The sequence below is a fragment of the Phaseolus vulgaris genome, chromosome 8 (assembly GCF_051622355.1).
Source record: "Phaseolus vulgaris cultivar YP4 chromosome 8, ASM5162235v1, whole genome shotgun sequence".
Lineage (NCBI taxonomy): Eukaryota > Viridiplantae > Streptophyta > Magnoliopsida > Fabales > Fabaceae > Phaseolus > Phaseolus vulgaris.
Window position 1 is genome coordinate 6,227,370 of NC_143505.1, and position 23,445 is coordinate 6,250,814.

Below are 23,445 nucleotides of genomic sequence, written 5' to 3' on the forward strand. Positions count from 1 at the left end.
CTCTTTGAAAAAGTTGGTAAGACATCATACTCCTTGGTCACTTTCAAGAAAGTTATATAAGTGTCTGTTTATTTGTCTATTTAACATCTATTGTCCACATTTTCTTATTCAGTTTAATTTCTTATCATAGGTGATACTTTCTTATTATGTACTGCAGAAAACATTTTAGAGTGCACATAAAGTGTTTACTCAAAAGATTCCAATGTTCTTCTTTTTAACTGTCAACAGTTTCACTACAAGCATCTGATATAATCCTTCATGGCCAGTGCAGAACCAAGGAACAATATTGTAAAATAAAATACACATGTGAATTTTCCACAGCATGTGTACTTCTGTATCAACAATTATGACTCAGGGAACAAAGACTTGCCAAAAGGGCTTACACCAGATTCAAATATTGAGGTCTATATCTATCTACAGCATGGTATCTGTGAGAGCAGGCAACCTGCGGAAGAAATTGACTAGTGGTGCTGGTGTCTTGCCCCTAAGCTTAGGGTGCCTCATTAGGTAAAGTCCAGATACAATGAACAACAACTTTAGTGGTGTGACATACAACACTATGGCAGTGATAAGGCACACCACCATGAATATGGCAGTGGCACGTGGATCCCTCCAATTCAGAAGAGCATGGACTCTTTCTCCTTGAGTTGCTATCTGTCCAACAACACTTTGAACCCTCCCTGCTAAACTTCTCAACCTGTCATATCTCCAACGAACTATATCTGAACTCTTTGTGGTTGGAAAAGAGTCCATCTCCTCATCAAACTCCTCAGAACTTGTTATATCAGCACATGAGAGCTTAGGATCCATGTGAGGAGGGTATCTTGCACGGAACCTCCACTTCCACATCCCTATCACAAACATGTAGAGGAATATTGTCGGTAGAATGAGTTCTGGGAGACACACAAACATTGTGTACAGAATGTGCACCAGCACTGTCACAAAAGAGTTCTTCCATTTGGCTATTTCTCCAAACCAACTTCCAACTGCAAATAGGAAGGAAAACACGTCCCTCAGACGGTTGAAGTTGGCCTTGCTCCGCCGCATGCTCCACAGGTGAGAGTTTGTGTCTGACATGTACTCAACCACTTCCTTTCTAAGAGGGGGTTCTGCCCTGCCTAGTCTAGCTGCCACAATGCGCACAGCCTGGACTCTCAGTCTTTCCTGGTCAACAATGCTAAGGGGCTTTGTGTAGTGCATTTTTGGCAAATGGGGTTTGAAATATAAACCAATCATGTTAACCATTGAGTTGCATGAGAAACGTATGGCCAAGTACACATCACCGTTCTTCTTGAGACCAGAGTTTTGCAGCGATAATAGTGGATATGAGTGAGTGTAAACGCGGTCAGTTTCTAGTGTTGAGATCCTTATCCGAACCTTCCCAATCCTAGAATCGTTGTTACTATTTGAAGAATTGTGAATCTGAGCATTGTCAAATACCCCCAAGGTGAGAACTGTTGCTGTATCATAAACTTCCCAAGTGTACTGCTCATGGAACTTTGGGTTTAGATTGTTAACAACGGTTCTAGTGCGCACCCATTTATGGCCATACTTTGCCACACAGTATGTATCTGATGTTCCCCTTCCATCCCTACTTTTGGGTGGTAACAACACATCAGCATTCAAAATACCAAGTTCCAAGACTCCAATTGGCTTCTTCCAAAGCTGCCTTGTGGATGGCCTCAGATCACTACTGTAATAAGTTGACTCGTCTAGCACATGGTATCCACCATCAAGAAAGGCAACGACATGGATTCTGCTGAAGAACTTGTCCTTATCCTTCTCTTTCTCCTTCATTTTCCCTTGCTCCTCCATAGCATGTGACATGGATTTTTCAAGAAGAAACCAATCACCACGGATAGGCCTATCATCAACGCGCTTATCAATTTTGCTTATCGGAAGAACAACATTGCCTATAGTCTCATCCTTGCCACCGACGCGATCTTCAACTGTAAAGACCAAAGACTCTTCAAAAGGTTCAGCAACAACAAACAACGCATCATGATTCCACTGCGGGTTCACGCCCCTAATTATCTTTGTCTTGGAAATCTGGATTCCAATTTGTACCTTAACACTGACATCTGGAAGTTTAGACTTGTCAGATGAAACTAAGTCCTGTGCCTGTTCCACTTTGACGCGTACATACCATAATTTTGGGGACATGTAAACTTTTGATCGAATCTGAGAGTAGTTTGATATAGTGCTTCCATCAGGGGTGACTACTGCATCAGAATGCCAAGCATCTTGAAAAGCTTCATCAGCTTGTGTGCCTCTCCAAACAGCCAGCATCAACTCCCCTCTCTTTTCTCCATTCTTTTTTTCAATCCTATACCACTGGGGAGCCAATGGACTATCAGGTGGAATACGTTTAGGAATTTCATGCATGTCAAACCACACGCTTCCCACAAAATCATCTGATATCCGATCCTTGTCTTTGACTGAAACTTCTAGAATAGAGGATTGCTGATTCTCCTCGGCAAAGGCAAACACCTTGTTCCATTCAGGGTTTTGGTTTTTTTCAAAGTGATTGGTAGTTCCTTTAAAATTTCCAATCTTGACCTCTACATAAGGGTCAAGGCTACCTGTGAGATCCATTGAAGGAAGGTCACGGGCTTTTACAACTCTTACAAAAAGGTATTTCATAGATTCAACAAGGTCATAGCTGCTGGATGTGGCTGGCTTGCTCCCGCGAAGGACCCTTCCACCAACAACTTTGCCCCCTCCAAGAGTAGGGCTTATTTCTTTCACTCCATACTCTTGTGCACCTGCAAATGCTTGAACAACTTTTGGAGGAGCCTGTGAGGATTTCATCTCATGAATCCCAAAGGTCACACTTGGCTTGGCATCTGCTGCAGGCTTTGACTGCTGTTTTTGTTCCTTACTTGATTTTGCTATGTTATGAAAAGTGTGCCTTGACTCAGTTTTCTTTCTAGACACGTTCTTGGGGATTGAGTTTGTAAATGATACTGGAGGTGGTGTTTGATCTTGTGTTACATCTTGGACTATATCGACAAAGGATTGCACAGCAGGAAGAGGGTTTGACGCTCTTATAGAAGGATCATCTGTAACAAAAACCTTCAAACCAATCTCTCCTTTGGAGCGGGAAAAAATGCTTTTCTTTTCCAGAGGGTAGTGCAAAAGAGCAGCATCTGAATACGTAACAAATGAGGTTCCAGTGAGCCTGACCTTCCCAAGTAGTATTTTGGAGGCATTGCTTTTGTTGTAGTGGAAGATACAGGCATCAAGAGTGAGGCTTGGTAACTTGCTTGGATCAGTAATTGTGAAGTAAAAGCTTTCATTCCACACAGGACTCAGATCTTTATATTTAGTTTCTGTCCGAAATCTCTGGCCATCAAAGTGAAGTTCCACAAAAGTGCTAGATGAACCTTGCCCATCTTTGGGAACAAGGTCATGAGCATTCACAACTTCTACTCCTAGCTTGAGGTTGTCCATTGCCAATGAGTAGCTGCCAGTAAAAGTCTGACGGATACAAGATATACTGATTAATACCAGAGGAAAGAAAAACCAGTTAGGTTCAATATTAATATTATAAGGCATCAATTACAAATTCCAATAGATATTGTATATAAAGAAATCAGAGTTTTACTGCCTACAGTATGAATACTGGAGGGACAAATGAACATCCTAGTTTTTGTTATGTATCAGGCAGTGCATAGGTTACCAAGTGTCAGTTTCAAATTCAGTGGAATAATGGATTTTGATCTAGCATGTTGGCTTAATGAAAGAGGTTAAATGCTCAGAGGAATCATCATAAAGTAAACATGCTAATTGCTTACTGAGAGATGTACTCAAATTATCCTAGTTTGACTCTTACATATATCTGTGAAATGGTCACTTTTTATTTTATTTTATTTTATCTTCTTTCTGTAGCAGTAATAGTTAGAAATCCTGTGAAAGCATAAACTACCCCCAGTCTAAAAAGTTCATATCATATCTAAACTAGGAAGGAAAAAACAACACAGTTATGAATTACTATTATTCCGTTTTGCAATCATAAACAGGAAGCAAAGATGGAAAGACATAACAAAAAGAAGGAAAGGGAAAATTATCGTGAAAAGCAAGTAAACTTAATAAGGCACATTAAAAAGAGTCAAGATTCTAAAAGTATCAACCAAACAATCCCTCAACTGTCTTCTCCGCGACCAAAAAGCAATTTCAGAATAAAAAATAACCCTTTTGTTATATACTTATTACAGAACACTAAAAGACACACTCCTTGTATGTTGATCTCGATACAGGGGATTGAGACAAGAAGCTTCAAAAACATTCCGAAGATTCATTAACTCCAAACGTGGAACTAAACTAGTCCCTTGTGTTCTACTCTAGTTTTAGCCTTCTAACTGAAAACAAACACAAATTTTCAAAATTTAAAAAAAAGTAAAAAGTGGTGATTAGTGAAGCAGAGAAGGTGCTTTTGTGAAGACCTAAAAAATTCCATTGAACCTTTGCAAAATAAAATCTGTTTTACTCATTTTCTGTAAACACAGAAGGCTTTGACTAGTCTCTCAATGACAACAATCCCACCCCTTAACATCCAAAAGCTCAAACTTTTTTTACTCTCACATTTATATTCCTTCTGACACAATCTTATTCGAGGCACGATCATATACTAAAAGTGGATACTTTATCAGAGATTCAAGCTATGAAGATTATGTAACAACAGCCAAAAGCCAGAAACATACTCTCACTAGACACAAAACCCAACTAGAAATCAACAGAATGTTCCACACACCCAGAATGAAAAAGAGAAAGAAACGCACCTGGGTGTTTTAAGTAAGAGCTGAAAGAAAGAAAAACCAGGCTTTTGGGTGGTTGGAAAAAACAGAGATAACAGAGCAAAGACGAAGGCAGAGACTTTAAAAAACAAGGGAAAAGGCTAAGGAAGTGACTTCTGGGATGGTTCGCACGTTAAATGGAGAAAGTCGTTGAAAACGAGTGAAATTGGAAACATGGACGAGGCAATTGAATTTGTCTAATGTCTTTTATATTTGCTGAGACAGAGAAAGAGAGAGAGAACGCAATGGTAAGAACCGTCGTCTGTTTCAGTTTGTTCTGTTGTTTAAGACAACCTTCTTCTTCCTTTCAGTTTCTCTCTCCCTCCCCCTGTCTTACACGTGTCCAACTTATTTCTTTATTCAAATTATTATTACTGTTAATATACTATTTCTTGTTATTTTATATTCACATTAAATAAATAGTTATATGCTTCAAACCAACATGTTTTTGTTTGAGATTATTTTTTAAATCATATTTTTAATAATAATTTTGTAGTCTTTATAAAAAAGATTCTTCAAATTTTATCCCTAAAATATCTAAGATAGACGATTGCTTTTACGTAATAATTTTATTGGAGATGTTATGGTGACTTCACATTGCGTTTCTTTTATTTTAAAAAATTAAAATTAATAATGGTGGTTAAATAAAATATAGCGAGTGGTTTGTAATACATTTCTGTATTAAAATATATGTATAGTTATTTTTAGTATTTATATATTTTATTTTTTAATAATTTATAAATATAATTAAGAGTAAAGTAGTATAAAATATGTATAAAAAATATTTTTATATATTGTTATAATTTTATTTCATTCTTTTATTAAAAAGATATTTTGTTTCCTTAATGCAAAAATCTGCATCTACCATTGTCTTCAAGTAGTTATAAGTTTTTAATAACATAAAATCAAATGAGTACCATGTCGTATTTATCCTTAGACACATGAAAGAAATTTATATCTTTAAAGTAAAAAATATTTATCTACATTAAAATAGAAAAAGATCAAAAATATATAAAAAAACTACAATAAGTAAAACATATTTTATTCTTTTATTAAAAAGTAGCATTAGTTTCCATTTTTTGAGAGATGAAAAAAGAGAAGCATTTTCCAAGAACTAAAACTAAAATTGTTGATAGTATACCAAAAAAATCATTAATAAATTAATTTTAAAGATAAAAAATAATTAGTTATTATTGACTAAGTTAGATATTATTTTAGAAATTAAAAAAAAATATTCTATTTAAAAAAATTATTAATAAAAAATTATAAATTAGTTTTTAAATTGATATCTAATTAGTTATCAAGGTTTTAACAATCAATTAATATAAATTCTAAAGTTGATAGTTAAAAACTTGATTGCTAATTAAATATCAATTTAAAAATTAATTTAAAATTTTTATCAATAAAAAACTATTTTAAATACCAATAATTTTTGTAATTTTTAAAATATATTTAATTTAGTTAATATATATAATGTTTATTTTTTTATTTTTTTTAAATTAGTTTTTATTTAATAATTTTCTTTGTAGTAGTGATATATATAGAAATCAAACACATTTTATGTTTAAAAAATATTTTGATGCTAATAAATTAATTTTTTTGAATAACTTAAACTGAATAACCTCTCAATTTATTAATATAGCACAACACTATGTCTTTTCATGTAGTAGTGTTGACTCTTTATATGCATAAATTGTTTTTGTTTGGTTTATCAAAAGTTTTTGTTTAATTTTCTGTGTTATATTCGTACTTGTAAAAAATAATCCTACCATAAATATATTAGTAGAAGTGAAGTGAAGTTAGCAAGAGTGATATAATAAGAGTTGGTCAAAGATAAACTTCTTAATTAGCATGCTGGACAATGGATTATATTTAAAGAATATTCAATTAAAAAAAATATACCTAAATTTGAAGTTGCTTTCATAAGTTTGTCTTTATATAGAAAATAATAATGATATAAATGTAGGTGGAGTCAACAATACATAGGGTCAATTTTGTGTTGATTTGATTTAAATTGAATTTAAATATTATTTTTGTGCAAGTTTTTTAATGAAAGATTGTTAAAATGAAAACTTATACGAAGAAATTGATTAAGTTTTTTAGACATTAATAATTACTAAAATCAATAATTACCTGTTTTAGCATAATAAAAAAAAGGTAATAAAGTAACTAAAAATGAGTTGAAATTTCGTATAAACAGCATACACAATGATCTTCCCTTCAAAGGTTAAAAACAAAAAATATATTACTTATACAATAATATTTTTTTTATCTCTCATCTAATCACATCATTTTTTTTTTAATTTTAACCATTTTTCTTAACTTACTATATTCTTTGGTTTTGTAATTTCACCCAAAAATAATAAAATACTTTTAAAATATTCTTACAATTTTTTATTCTTGGTAGTCGAATTTTCACAGAAAATATGCTTTTTTCTATTTTTAAATCTCTAATTACATCCTTTTCTTTGATGACATTTTCTATATAGTTATCAAATAAAAATACTGATTGTGTATTTAATTTCTTAGGTAAAATTTCAGATCTAAATTTTGTATATAGAAAGAGTTATAGAATTATCTCCATTATATATACTTGTAACCTTAACTAAAAACTAAAAACAGTAACTATAATTTGCAAATTTATAATATATAGCTCAAGTCTTCTTCCTCTTTTTCATTATTCGGAAATACGCGTTTTTAAAACATTAGGTAAGAACCAAAATATTTATTTTTATAAAAAACGATTTTTTTTCACTAAAAAAAACACACTATTAGTATTAAGAGCAATCAAATTTAAAAATAACAAATATTCTATCACTATTTTAAGTTAGATATTATTTTATAATTAAAATATTAGTAATTAATTTTAGATATTAATTTAAAAATTATTTTATAAACTTTTATTAATAATAGAAATTACTTTAAATATCATTAATATTTTACTTATAAAATATATCTAAATTAATTAATATAATAATTAATTATTTTGATTCTAAAATTCATTTTTATTTAATGATTTTCAACACTTTTCCTAATTTCTAATACTATCCCAACCACAATTTTTTAAAGAAAATTTACTTATTTATTTCTTAATCAAGTTAACATTTATTGGTATATATATGTATATATGGAAATGATTAAGTTATGAATATTAAAAGTTTTGTCGTTTTTTAAAAATCCAAATATAAAATTACATATTATAAACTTTATAATATAAGTTAGGTACCATATTCTTAATCGTGCTAAACGAAAAGTCAAAGTACACCCTAAGTCTTATAGTTTGTCCATTAGCCTTCAAATACATGACAATTTCCTTTAATAGTCTTCGGATTTAAATTAAAGAAAAGGAAATAAAGATAATGTCGATGAAATATCTTAAAAAATTAATGAAAATTTCGTCGAAAACCATGAAAAGATGAAGATTGATGTGGCTTTTTGTCTCCAAGTAACTAAACAAAGACTTAAGCAAAATACTTGCTTCCCTCTTTTAGACTTTATTTTAGTTTTTTTTAACTCTTAATTACACCAACCATCCATGGATTAACACTAAAAATTTATAATAATTAATTCAGCTTTCGTACGTTTAATAAAATGGTTGCATGCTGCATGGTATGCAAAATAATTGGTTAATGACGACTATATATATAATTTCAATTTTTAAAATTTTAATACATAATAAAATCTCAGTTGTTTTCCTCCACAAGTTACATAGAATATAGTACAATAAAAACTTGATAACATTGACTCAAATTATTGCTGCAATTTGTTATGGATAAATATTGTGTGAATAGAAAATCTCACAAAAGCCAGTTGTGTGCAACTTCTATTAAATCAATGTAATAAGTCAACCCTTTGGTGAAAAATATGCAATTCTTGTGAAAATGATATCAGAATAATAAATGAATTTCACAAAATTAAAAAAAAAAAGTTCCTTTAGGTACAGGGTCTATTTTGCTCAATTGATATTTTCTATAAACACAGTGAGGGAATAAAAAATTAGTCAACCAGGTTTGGTAGTTTTAATCAATGTTTAAACTGAACATTGTAAGTAAAAAAAAATGATATAGAGACTCCATTAAAATGATCACTCAGATTTTTTAATAAAGATTAAATAAATATTTCAAACCAATAACACTTATTAAAATAAAGCAGAAGAAATACACAAAGACATTAAAGTAGACTTAGATATATTTTTATGTTTGAGAAATTATTATATAATTCGAGATTATATATTATATATCCATATTTCCATCGATCTTTATATTTGAAGTAATTGTATTTTTTACTCTCTGGAAAAAAATTAATAAAGTTCAGAGAAGATTACTTTGGATCATTAATTTTGAACCATATTATAATTCCTTTTTTTCATAATACTGTGTAATTAAATTGGAATTTTAGGCTAATATTGTATGCAGATTCTTAACACATGTATACAAATATGATTAAGATAAAACTCTTGATTGGACAATACCAAAAAATATTTAAGAAATATATTGAAAGTTTTGCATATATTTTAACTTCTGGATTTGCATTACCCTATTCAACACCATACTTAATATCATTGCACATGTTTTGGTTGTTCCTCCTAATGGGCCAGTAGTGGTGTCCATGGTTCCAAGCTTCTTGTAAAGAAATTATAATTTATAGGTTCTATGAACAAGGTCATGGACTCACATGCTAATATATACTTCTCACTCACACACCAAAGAGATTTGCAGGATATGTACCAGAAAGTTTCATTTTATGTTTAGCTTGTTCACTAGTTGAGTTTATAATATTTTATACCTTTGATTTGCTGATAAATATAATCATTGGCTGCACGTTTGTATCAATCTTGAGAATGAAAAACAGTGAGTGAATTCAATGTCAGCAGTGAACAGTTAAGAATAACAGCACAAGAACATTACAGACTTGGCATAGCTGATGGTGTTATTCCTGTAAGAACTTTGATACTTTGCTGTGCTTCCCTTCTAATGTGATTTGCTTTGTTATCTTTGAGAATTCTGTTTGCATTTCATAGTCATAACTTTTTGGTGTTTTCAAATAATGGGGAACAGGGATGTTACCAGCATGCTCTTTAAAGTACACTTTTTAATTATTGATTCACTATATCTCTTAAGATTTTTTTATGTAAACACAGAAGTTCTTAAAAATCTCAAATGTAGGCCATATTAGTCCTTTTCAAGGGCTAGTGTATACTATAATGTACCACCCTAAATTTCTCAAGGAAAAAAATTATGTTGAAAAGAATCTGGTTAGCTTTTTCCTTTTAAATAATGTTGTTATAATTGTGATATACATGTAGGAACCACTGGGTGGTGCATGCTGATCCTGCATGGACTTCTCAACAAATCAAGCATGCAATCATTGAGGCCATGGAGGTACTTAACAGTTGCCTATGTTTATTGACTCACTTCATTCTTCCATTGCCCCCACTTCAACTTGGTACGTGTGAGAGGATGTTGCTTTTGATCTCTCTATCAATTCCCTAGCTATCTACCACTCAACCAACACTGGAAATTTCCACAGGAGTTGAGAAAAATGGATACAGAAGAGTTGCTACACCACAGATATCTCAAGTTTCGGTCAATTGGACGCTTCCAAGAAGGAATACCTGTGGAACTAGAGAGCATATGAGGTAAACTCATCCAAGATTAGTGACATTGAGTGAGAGATCCAAAGTCTCAAGAGGAAAATTTTAGAAGCAAAGGGACCACCCGAATCTAGTTTATTCTCAAAGGAAGCAATTCAAAAGCTTGTGAATGATGCAGACCAGGAGATAACTAAAGCAATCATTCCAATGGGGTTAGCCGAAAAAGTTCAATATGTGAAGATGAAATCCTCCTCAAACCAACCCCTTATAGAGGAGAAGGTGGAGAAAGTAATGCAAGAAATAAAGACCAAAATTTCTCAGCCAGGGCTTATCTTGGATTGAAACAGAAGCTTCAGAAACTAGCTTCTGAGTTACAAACGAATGTTTCTTCTCTTAAACAAGGAGATCTCACAGTTACTGAATTTTTCACAAAGCAGATCTCACAATTACTGATTTTTTCACCTAGGCTTATATGGGATGAACTTGATAGCTTTAGACCAGATTCTATATGTGTCTGCATCACCAAATATTCATGTACTGTTCTTTCAACCATTGGCACAACGTACACAATTTGGAAGTAATGCACATACCATTAGTGTGTGCTATAGAAACATGGATTTCCTCCTGGATATCAATTTCAAAACAATGTTGTCAACAACATTGATGTTGTTAATGAAATTGCTAATGATTCAACTCAGTAAAGTGCTGCAGGAACTCAGTATGTTCGTTTATCTCAACAATAATATCAAGCTTTTATGTCTTTTTTACAACAGTCAAATAATGGAAGAAGTTCTGGGTCTGCACAAATCAATCAAATAGGATCAAAAATAATTTTCCTTTCTCCCACACACACTGGAAAAAGCAATGAGAATCTTTACCTAACTGATGTATTGTACAAACATGAATTTACATACAATATGATTTCTATATCTAAATTTGTATCTTCTTATAAATATAGACTCATTTTCTGCCCCACTTCTTGCACCATCCAAGATATGAAAACCAACAAGAGGAATGGTATGATTATATTAATGTTGGCTTATATACTCTTAATGTAAATGCTCCTCAAGTTTGTTGTGTGAATTCTGTTGTTGTTACTCCACATTGTACTGTTAAAAAACATTGATCTTTTGACAGGTTATATTTTTTTTAAAACCTATATAGTCAAACAAGAGTTACAACTCTCCTTATGTCTCATGAAAGAATAAAAAGCTTCCACAACCAACACAATCTCTTTCAGAGCCAAAACAGAACTAATCAAAGAAGTAAATTTTTCCTATGCTACCTCTGAACATGCGTTGTGCCAATTATCATACTTAATTTCATTTTTTATTTCCTTTTCAATTGACTAAACATATTATATGACAATCAAAGTCATCGAATAGAACCTGTACTACCGGATGGCCGAGAGGCCGAATGGTCGACAAGGCCGAATAAACCTAAGAACAAACAATAAACATATGATTAACTGTAATTAAATCAGTTTAGTTATAAACTATGATTAAGGCACAATTGGACCCTCGTCTGAAATCCAAGAGTAGACCCATAACACTTGAGGTCCATCCCAAAATTATAAATACTAGAGGAGACCTAGCGTCAAAGGTAATCTTTCCCTCTTAACTCATCGGCATATTGTACTCAGACTAACTTGAGCATCGGAGCGCCTTCGCAGGTACCCCACCCCGCCGTTCTTGAAGAATGACTTGCAAGACAGAGAGACGTCTAACACAGGAGCCGCGAGGACAAAAAGACGGAAGTTACAAAAGTCATTATGAGAGGAACCCGACCTTATTTTCTTTTATGGTGTGTTAGCTTTTGGTTGAAAGTTCTCAAATCACAATCTAAACAAAAATTATGGATATGCTTTTTGTCCAAATCATTATTTGAAGTTTTTCAAACAAAAAGCCAAATATATGGTAATCTTATCCACAACCACTGTTCCAAACCACCCTCAATTTCTGCCAAATATCAATTACTTTTCTTTACAATAACATAAAAGCAAACCAATAATACAAATTCATAATGATTTGTCACTTTTAGTACTGAAATCATTCACACCCAAAATTATTACTCTTTATTTTTATTTAACAGTGTAATGAAATTAAAATGTAGAAATAATGGAATGAAGATAATATTAAGTATTTGGTTGAATAAAAATAAAATAAGATCAGTTAATGTTATCTATTTTTATTAACATTTTAGTTTTCTTCGACTAAATATTTTTAATTTCTCTTTATTCACCTTTTAAATTTTTATTTATTCATTTTTTTCTTTATACTGAATAGACCTAACTTGCTTTAGTTCTTCTTGAATTCAGTGATTTTAATTTGATATACCAAAGGAAGAATTCTTGAGAAAAAGGGAAAAAAGATTATTTCTCAAAAAAGAAAAAATAATGATTACCAAACACGTCATCATTAGATTTGAAAACATCACTTGGATTGTAACATGATAAGTGTTTTCATTTTCTTTTGGGGTGGGCCCCACCCTTCACTAAAAAAAATGCAAAATAAGAAAAATATATTAAAATTTATTGTACTTAGTCGTGTTATTTAGATATATTATTTACGCTTATAAGCGAATAAAGAATTTTGGTTTCTGCGTTAAGGATCTACAAAACGCAATTAAAAAAAGAACAAAAAAATCAAAAGGAATAAAAAACAGTGCATTTATAATAATTTTGTCGAATAAATTAAGGAATTATGGGCTTATTGATTCTCAATACAAAATTCAAATTATCAAAGAAGTTAAAAAAATGCAAATAAAAATTCTCAAAAATCCAATCATATGCCAACAAATTCACATGGATAACAGATTTAAGCATATTAATTAAATGATTTAATTGTTGACTATATATATAAAGTTTTTCAGGATGGAAAAAATTAATTTGAATTGAATTATTTATGTGTTCAAATAAATTAATCTCTAATTTTCTTTTAAATTACATATTTAAATATGAGAGAGAAATTGGAACAATATATATCAATAAAAAAAATAAAAGATCCATACAAATAAGTAATTAACTAAAAATAGTAATAACTATTTTTTAATATAATTTTTAAATATATTTATTGTTATTATCTCTAGGTTTATGAGGAAGGTTTTACTACGTACATTCTTAATTTATATGACTGAGTAGATTTACGTTAACAGAAAATAAAAACGAAAGAGTTGATTTAATTTATTAACAACATTCTTAATCTTAGGATTAAAATATGTTTTTTTTTAAAGTTCAAGTTTGTCTCACTCGAATTTATTGGTGTATCATAAGTTTGACGCATTTAAAATATTTATTTTTCCAAAATTTTCAAAGCATATTTTTTCTTAAAAACCACAAAATCATGTTATTTTTGGATTGGATAACTTTTACACCTCAAGTATCCAAAAATCTTTTATTTAAAATTATTAAACAAATCATTGTTTTAGTTGGGAAACACTCTTTAATAATTGTATGTGATAACAATGTCGTTCATACATATATTTGTATATTATTGGGAAGAATGATGATAAAATGAATTATGATTAATATATTGTACAAATCCAAATTATTGGATAATATTTCGAAAATGTTAAAATCGTGATAAATGACTTTAAAGAAAATTTATAAAAAATGTCATTTTGTTAATAGGAGAGAAAGTGTGTAAATTGTTGTGTATCCTAAGATAGTTAAACAAGCTTTAGAGATATTAATTTTAGTGTTATATGTTTTTTTAAGAGTCTAATTCATTAATAATGATGTTTGATTTGCTTGTTGAAAACTAAATCAACTCCCAAGTACCACTAATTTGAATGACACATTTTATAATTTTTCACTAGTTGTTATTTTGAGTTATAATAAAGATAAACGAGTATAATGTATGATGAAAATTGAACTAAAATTAATATAGTGGAGATATAAATTAATTTGTAACTTTTTGAATAACAATATGTCAATCATTTTTAGAGTTGACTAAATCGAGTAATGTAGATAGTGTTGAAATATTAAGTATAACATCTATTATATTACTATCGGTTAAAAATGAGTTTCGTACTATAATATCAACAAAATATTGAAATCATGAAAAGTCTTTCAGGAGAAGAATATATATTCATCGTCTTTTGTAAAAATATGTAATTCGAAAAGTGTATCATTATCTAGGTCAATGAATGTTTCCTCTTCGAACTTATTATTCTTGAAAAATATATGTTTGTGGGGATAAAGAAATACTATGGTGAATTTTTCACAATAAAAATAGAAAAAATAACTTTTTTGACTCACCAATTATTTGAATTTATTTATTAAAAAATGAAATAAAAATAATAATTTAAAGTATTATAATTTTTTTTATATTATGTTATTTACATAATTAAGTTGTTTTAAAATACATGTTTAAAAAAACAAGAAAAATCTCTAACTCATCCTATAGAAGGACATACCAATGTCCTTAACCCATCAAGATCATTCCACCATCTCAACCAATTCTTTCAAGGGAGAAGATAGGGTGGAGTGGACTATTTTGTCATCCATTAACAAACCAGATGCACCTTTTTGTCTTATATGAATTCTACACATACTTATGCACATTTTTTTTTATAATATTATATCAAAAACTCATGCATTATGAAGTCTTCAAAAACATGCAAACTCATTTCTAATAACATTTTGAACTATCATCTCATCAATTAACAAAGGAAGAAACAAAGGAAATAATAGATTATAGACAAAAAAATGTGAAAAAAATTCAGAAAATAAAAACATATTTGTTTGCCTAATATGAGTATGACATTCCTATTCTTATTTACTAAATTTAATATCACCCTTTAATTTTTTCTACACTTGACAAAATATATTTTAATGATATTTCGTGTATTTGTGACCATTACCTCATTTTGGTGGTTGAAGAGGTGAGAATAAATTTCTCTACCAAAAAAGTCTCCATTTTTTTTATTCAAATTGAATTCCAAGGGAAATATTAATCATAAAAAGATTAATAGCATAATTATATTATTTAATATTATAGGCATTATTGAATATATTTAAAGTTTATCATAATTGTTAATAACTAATTGAATATCATTTATAATTATTGAATAAACTCTACTGTAAAATCAAACATTAATAATTAATAAAACATATTATGAAAGCAACAAATGCATATCAAAATAAAGGTTTGAGATTGGAATTGTAATTTTATTCTAAATTTACATATATATTACCTTAATGATGAAAAAAATGCCTAAAAAATTATAGTGTGAAACCATGTCTTTGTTGTTATTAAAAAAGAAGAAGGAATGTCTCTTACAAGAGAAGAATGATCCATGATTCCACAATCCTTAATATATTGAAGAAAGATGATAAAGAAAATTCAAAGTGTGAAAGTGAAATGCTTGTACTTAATAAATGGAGAGAAAGAGGGGCCATGAAGCAATTATCAGAAATCCCATTTTGACGCCCTAATTTCACAAAATCAAATTTCATTGATTTCATTCACAACACAAAAGAAATTCAAAGAAAGCCACACTCTTTCTTCCTCTCTTCTTCCTCCATTTCCTCTCCACCTTCATCAAATCTCTGCCTCCAATCAAATCAACCCCTCTAACTGCTGTAGATCTGTACAAATTCTTGCTCTAAATTTCAACCTAACCCTACCCAATTTTTTTTGGGTCCTTGTATGATACCCTGAGAAATTCCCGATTTTCCCCCTCAGATTTTGTTAGTCTAGGCACCAATCGCAACCCCATTCCGAGAATTCGCCGTAGACAAACGGGGTTACGAATCCAGCGACCCTCGAGAAACCCTAGCTTCGTGCGATATAGAGTGTAGCAGCATCTTGTACATTGTTTTTACGTAGAAATTTTTGGTTTTTAGATCGGAGGGATGAACAATAGAGATAGAGAAAGGTACCCACCTGGGATGGGGTTAGGAAGAGGGTTGAACTCGAACCCTGGGTTTCAACCGAGGCCACATCAGCAACATCAATATGTGCAGAGGCACATGGTGCAGCACCATCATCCGCAGCAGTATCAACAGAACCACCACCATCAGCAACAACATCAACAGCATCATCAGCAGCATCAGCATCAGCAGCAACAGCAACAACAACAACAGCAACAGTGGTTGAGAAGGAACCAGTTAGGTGGTGGGACCGACACCAACGTTGTCGAGGAGGTTGAGAAGACTGTACAGTCTGAAGCCGTTGACCCAAGGTCTTTTTTGACCTTATTGTTTTTTAGTTTTTGTGTCTCAGTGTCTTTTTATTTAAATTGGGACTTTGTCAGATTAATTTCTTGAAATTAGGAAGTTTTTTTATAATGGTTCATCGCTGCGATTTAGGCAGCAATGTCATGGGTTTTGAACTCTCATGTGACCCTACTGTGACTGCATTTGTCTGCAATTTCTTGATGTTGCCACTGAAATCGCTTAAAAACATTGAAAATCACGTTGTGTGTTGGACAGACACGTGTGTCGTGATGGGATTAATGAAGGATGTTGGATCTGTTGAGCTTTCTGGGGTTGGAATGGGTAAGGTTTTGTGGCATGAGACATTTTCAATGGTTAGTTAGTTGTGTGGGTGAGTGGTTGCCTGTGTGTGTCTGTTGTGGTGTGTAAGAGGATGAGTAACTATTGGAGGAAAGCCTATCTTCTCATGTGGGAGATGTGTAGTTATTGTGGTCTCTTTGTAGTTCTGAGAGTTTTAGAGATTTTTTTTTTCTTTATTGTAATGGTGAAAATAATCCGTCTACAAACAACGTGGTTTAAATAGTTTGGGTTGCTAAAGGGTGGAAATTCTTGGAATTCTTCTTTTGTTTTCTTCTATGTATGGAGATCCTGTTGTTTTATGCTAGGGAATCGGGATTTTTTGTGTAATCATGGATTTTGGAAGATTATGTAATTTATATTATTAATGGTTGTTGGAACTCAAATTTTAGCTGTAAAACTAAATCCCTATTTGCGGTTTTCTGAGGTTCTGATTTTTTTCTTAATAAACTCTTTGTCTGACATGATCACTAATATTTACATTGATTTCTGTTGTGTATTTATGTTTAAATTCAAAGTGAGCTGATAATGTCTAATTGTCCACTATGGGAGCCTAGTTCCTTGGTGTTGCAAATATATTATGGCACTACAGATGTTTGCTCAATTTTGAGAATGGGAAAGTGAAAAGTTCGAAAATGACATGTTAAGTTCAAATATATTACCTGTAGACAAAGCTATTACACTGGTTCTTGCCTAAGGAAATAATTGTTCTAATTTTATCCTCAATTGATTTCATTTGTCAGTTCACAAGATTGGAAGGCAAGACTAAATATCCCTGCACCTGATACACGCTACAAAACAGAGGTATGGTTATGAAAATTATAAACGATTAATCTTGTGGTTGAAGTTGTTGACTGTATGAAATATGCATTATGCTTTAGTCATGTGTTTTGTTTCAGAGATCCTTGGGGTGGTACACTTTATTTGTGATGTTTCTAATTCCATACTATTTTATTTTTATTTATTTGTGAGTTGAAAATTTTAGTTAATATATTAGAATTTTTTGTTGAGCTGATTCTCACATAGGTGATAGCTGGCATTTTGTTGATCAACGTATTATTTAGTACCATATACTCTATTATTTAGGCATTTGAGATTGACATTTTTCATTTATTTGGACAATTAAATTTCCGAATCTCAATCATAATCATACTTTGTTGCAATTCTAGTGATATAGGAAATGTACTCAGATTCTACTCCTTGTAAGTTGTAACCAGTTCAGTATCATTTACTTTTGTTAGGAGGTTTAATTTTGTTTGATGAAATTGAATTTTATTCTAAATTAAATGCTAGATGTATCAGTGTGGTTATAATTTTACTTGATAATATTATAATTTTGTATCTATTTGAAGGTCTAATTAGATGTTATCATCCATGAGTTATTTGTTAAACTTTTTTATTTTATGTGATTAAATACTATTAACTTTATATTGTAGCATTTCTGTCAGTCTTGAGCTTTATTCATTGTTTTTCTCAGGATGTGACAGCAACTAAAGGCAATGAATTTGAGGATTACTTTTTGAAGCGTGAGCTGCTTATGGGAATATACGAGAAGGGTTTTGAAAGGCCATCTCCTATCCAAGAGGAAAGCATTCCGATTGCTCTTACTGGTAGTGACATTCTTGCTAGGGCTAAAAATGGAACAGGCAAAACAGCTGCATTTTGTATTCCTGCATTGGAAAAAATTGACCAGGATAATAATGTTATTCAAGGTTTGACCTCTACTTACATTAAGTATTTTACAGAAATCTCAGAAATATAATTGAAATCATTATGTTTGTTGTTCTTAGTTTGTTAGCCTTTCTTGTAGCCGGCTGCTTGTTGGCCTCACTAAGCAGTGTTTTCTTATTAAAACTGAGATATGCGGAGAGAGAAGTAACTGATATATATGATTGTTGATAGGGAAGGTCCTACTAGTTTAGTAACATTCTTTCCTAGTATTTACTTAAACAAGCTTGATGTAATATTGTTATTTTAATTTCCTTATCTTCTTTCAGCATTTTGTCCATACTACATAAAGATATTAATTGCCCATCTCTTTGATTTTTTTAAGTGTTTTTTTATGAAGCCACGTTTTTAAAAAAATTATAATAATTTTGTAGAAATCTAAAACTGAATGTTTTAGTGCTATTCTCTGAGGCTAGAGGTAGTATTTTTTAAAGCTTAAACAGTCAGCCCCAAATTCTTTGAGAATATGTTAAGTAATTTCTCTTAATTTTAACTAAGTTTTGAACATTTCTTTAAACAAAACTGTTTTTTAGTGGATAAGAAATATTCAATGAATGTATAAATTATGTGAAGGTACTCTAGTCTTTTGCATATCCTATAATTTCTCCTTGTATGTATATATTGATTGTTGTTTAACACGTGGCTGCAAAATTTGTGTTGTTGTCTTGTCCATGTGCATATAGGTTTTGGTGCTGAAGTTTGAAAATAGTATATCTTTGGCTGCGTTGTTGTTGATGCATGATTCATTTATTATGTTATTTGTAGTTATTTAATGTCTATTATATTTTTGAATGAAAATTACTTTAGAATCTACTTATGTCTTGATCATTGCCTTTGTTATATTCTGTCATGCAGTTGTAATATTGGTCCCAACTCGAGAGCTGGCTTTGCAAACATCCCAAGTGTGTAAAGAGCTTGGAAAACATTTGAAAATTCAAGTTATGGTTACAACAGGTGGTACCAGCCTAAAAGATGATATTATGCGTTTATATCAACCAGTTCATCTGCTAGTTGGAACTCCAGGAAGAATATTAGATCTTGCAAAGAAGGGTGTTTGCATTATGAAAGATTGCTCTATGCTTGTTATGGATGAGGTAGTTACATTTCTCTTAAAATTTACTAATTGATAAAGATACTTTAGGTAATTGATACTGTTTATTGCATTACAAAAGGGATTGAAGATGTGGGTAAGAGAGGATTGGATGGTGTTAAAAGAAGCAATGGATTTGTTTATTGTGACTCTGATTCATGTTATAAATATTTATCTTTTCCTTAGTTTCCTTTACATGTTCTGTCTCTGAAACTTTTAACATTAATTCCTCTGATATTCATACCGGTATTGATCAGAGGTTTCTGTTTTTTGGAGACTTTGGTACCTTTCTTCATTTACTCGATGAATTTGGTTGGAATGAAATGTTAGAATGTTTACTGGATGGTGATGTACAAAGAGATTGACTTGGTATATGTCATGTTTCTTGTTCTTAGCTTTCTTTGTTTCCTCTTGTACCCTGTAATTTCTGCACCAATAATGAATTCTTTGTTTATCAAACCAAAAAAATGACAATAATGAGGTTTTATATAATTTTCGCTCAGGCTGATAAGCTTCTCTCCCCAGAGTTCCAACCTTCAATAGAACAGCTGATTCAATTTCTTCCTGGAACCCGTCAAATTCTGATGTTTTCTGCTACATTTCCTGTTACTGTTAAGGATTTCAAAGATAGATATCTACGTAAGCCGTATGTTATTAACCTTATGGATGAGCTAACTCTGAAAGGTATTACACAATATTATGCATTTGTGGAAGAGAGGCAGAAAGTCCACTGCCTAAATACTCTTTTCTCTAAGGTAAATCCATGTCAAGATATTCTGTATTTTCTATATGCTATCTTTGAATATAGTAATAAGAGTAGTGTCTATTTCAGCTGCAAATAAACCAGTCAATCATTTTCTGCAATTCCGTGAATCGGGTTGAACTTCTTGCCAAGAAAATCACTGAACTTGGGTATTCGTGTTTCTATATTCATGCAAAGATGTTGCAAGACCACCGTAATAGAGTATTTCATGACTTCCGCAATGGTGCCTGCAGAAATCTTGTTTGTACTGGTATGTAACAGGCACTTTAGAACCCTTCTATAAATGTGCATACAGTCTTTCTTTTTATTCTGTTGATTGCTGCGCAATGCCTATCCAGCGAGATTTGACCTTTCCTATATGCAACCTTTAATGCCTTTTCATTATATTGTTTCCGAAATCAGTTTTGAATAGATGATGAATAATGACATACTTTGTATATTTGTTTGGTTAGTGTAATTCATTGATGCGCTGGTGGTATTCAGTAATATTTCATGCCACATGCCCTTAGTTAATTATATATGCATGGTGGCATTTGCTAGATTTTTTAATTTATTGTCCCTAATAATTATAACTATAACTTTTCATCTGTCTCCCTTGTTCTGAAACATTTTCAGATCTTTTCACAAGGGGAATAGACATCCAGGCAGTCAATGTTGTTATTAATTTTGATTTTCCGAAGAACTCGGAAACCTACCTACATAGGGTATGCTCAATTTCTGCTTTCTTCCTACTGCGATAATGGTTCTGTGTTCTTATGGATGTTTTGTTTTGTAGGTTGGTCGTTCAGGGAGGTTTGGGCACCTAGGTTTAGCGGTGAACTTGATCACCTATGAGGATCGCTTCAATTTGTAAGTATTTGTTAGATGTCACTTTCAGTCATAATTCCTAAAGATTTCTCATTAGTTTCCATTTATTTTTTCCAGATATAGAATTGAACAAGAACTTGGCACTGAAATAAAACAAATTCCGCCACACATTGATCAAGCAATTTATTGCCGGTGATTGATGGTAAATACCTTGATTGTATTCACAACTGCGGTGAGTAATAGGATTTTTTTTTTCATATTTATAATAGCCACTATTGTTCTTGATAAGGGTTGTGATCTTAAAAGTGAAAATGAATTTATATATTTTTGTATGCAAATAACCGTAAATAGATTTTGTGAACAATTAATCTTTTCCCTTCCCACTAATATAAGTTATGTCAAATTTTTTAGTAACTTATTCTCTGTCTCTTCTCTTTTCAATCTATTTTAATTTCTGTAAGAACTAAAATCAAATTTTAAACTTCAAAGAAAAACAGCTTTTGTTTTCTAATTTTGATTTAAGTATTAATTGTACTTTTGCACCTACTGTTTATTACTACTGCCCTTTATTGGAGCAAGAGGTTGCCGGGTGTTATATCATACCTCTAATTCTTTAACCTTGCCTATTTCTTCATTGCAGTAGAATTCAAATTATGCAGTTGCTTTTACTGATTTCTGTGCATGCATATATTTTTTACAGGTTGATGTGAGTGTTGGTGAAGCAGGTGTGAATACTTTGTATTAGGATGCACTATGAAAATAGGGGAATTGTGAGACCCTTTGTTGAATGTTTTTTGGTTAATTTCTGGCTTTGGAGAGCTCTTGAACACTATTATCAGGACTGTCTGAAAGCTTAATATGAGCTTTCAAATGTTACATAAATGCCGGGTCCCCAGGTTGGGTTTCCATGGTTTACATTTGCAGATGTGTTTGTTACAAAGTGTTGTAAGTCCAGAGTTTGCATTTCCTTAGTAATCCATTTAACTGTTTACTTAGGAATGTACCTTACTATGAAGACATCCCTATCTATTCTACAATAATATGCGGTTTCTTCTGCTCATATATTTGCAGTCACCAATGGTCTGCAATTAATAGGTTTTGGTATTGATGTGTTTTATGGACAGCACTGAACATGTTATAACACATTGGGGTTAGCAAAAGCCACACAGTTGAACAAAATCAAACGAATGGCTTAATTATAATGTTAAAGCATTTAAGCAGCTCCATCTTTTCACGAGATTGACTTCACAAGCAATTAGAAAAACCGAGTCTGTCAGCAATATAAGATAATGATTTTCAGGCACATTATCCGTGCAACTCCATTCCTTCTGCATCTTTATATATATTTTTAATTCTAATACTATCCTTCTCAATATATGTTAAGGGAAGGGTTTCTCTTTTGATGGAAAGTGTAGTAACTTTTTCATTTTCAATTGGTTTTGATTGTTTGTGGTGTGACCAGTTGGTGGTTGTTGGTGTGAATGGTAGTGGTTAAGGTAAATTTTATATTGTTTTCACTTTTTTTGTTTTTTCATTTTGTTTGTATATCAGATTAACATTTTCTTACTATAATATGGGTTTAAGATTAGATGGTATTTTCACGAAATTATCTTTTGTATAATTTTAAATATATTTAATAATTATATTATGGATTGGACAATGCAAAATACATTTAAAAATTATATTTTGGATTGAACAATTGGATTTTGAATTCTACAATTTAGAAGAAAAAAAATTCAAAATGCAAAAATGAGTGCAACGAATAAAGTATAAACAAATTTTTTTACTTACGCGTTGGTGGAAATAATGCAACTGCTTAAGCTTCTTCACAAATAATGCAATGGTTTACACCAGTTCACAAAAATGCAACTGCTTAAACCTCTTCAACTCTCTGCATATAATTAACACTTAAATGCTCTCTCAAAAGGAATGTAATTGCTTAAGCCTCGTCACAAATAATACTTAGTTGATTATTCCTGCACTATATCAATTTAAATTCACACTAAACACATTATCCTAAACACACTGACGTGAAATGTTCGTTATGTCTTAAATTATTTAAAATTTTTGTTTTCGAAATATTCATATTTATAAGTCAAATAACAAAGTTTTGAATAAAATCCAATCCTAATATGTCATTTCTGAATTTTG

The 23,445-nt window shown here is 31.2% G+C and overlaps 2 protein-coding genes across 3 annotated transcripts; one reads left to right on the forward strand and one right to left on the reverse strand.

The window, feature by feature from the left end:
• Positions 1 to 184: 184 nt before the first annotated feature.
• On the reverse strand, positions 185 to 5,065 carry LOC137825515 (multiple C2 domain and transmembrane region protein 5). Of its 2 annotated transcripts, none has more exons than XM_068631196.1 (2): positions 4,782 to 5,065; positions 185 to 3,499 (listed from the first exon to the last, which is right to left on the reverse strand). In XM_068631196.1, exon 2 carries the CDS (start codon positions 3,451 to 3,453, stop codon positions 415 to 417), a length of 3,039 nt encoding a protein of 1,012 aa, XP_068487297.1. In that variant the 5' UTR covers positions 3,454 to 3,499; positions 4,782 to 5,065; the 3' UTR covers positions 185 to 414. The 2 variants fall into 2 exon arrangements, with proteins under 2 accessions (XP_068487297.1, XP_068487298.1); XM_068631197.1 differs by having other exon boundaries at positions 185 to 3,480; positions 4,782 to 5,054.
• Positions 5,066 to 15,603: 10,538 nt separating this feature from the next.
• Positions 15,604 to 22,354, forward strand: LOC137827205 (DEAD-box ATP-dependent RNA helicase 8). Its single transcript, XM_068633436.1, has 10 exons — positions 15,604 to 16,575; positions 17,650 to 17,710; positions 18,384 to 18,618; positions 19,490 to 19,728; positions 20,228 to 20,479; positions 20,557 to 20,737; positions 21,103 to 21,191; positions 21,263 to 21,336; positions 21,412 to 21,526; positions 21,995 to 22,354. Exons 1-9 carry the CDS (start codon positions 16,247 to 16,249, stop codon positions 21,488 to 21,490), a joined length of 1,539 nt encoding a protein of 512 aa, XP_068489537.1. The 5' UTR covers positions 15,604 to 16,246; the 3' UTR covers positions 21,491 to 21,526; positions 21,995 to 22,354.
• The last annotated feature ends 1,091 nt before the right edge of the window (positions 22,355 to 23,445 follow it).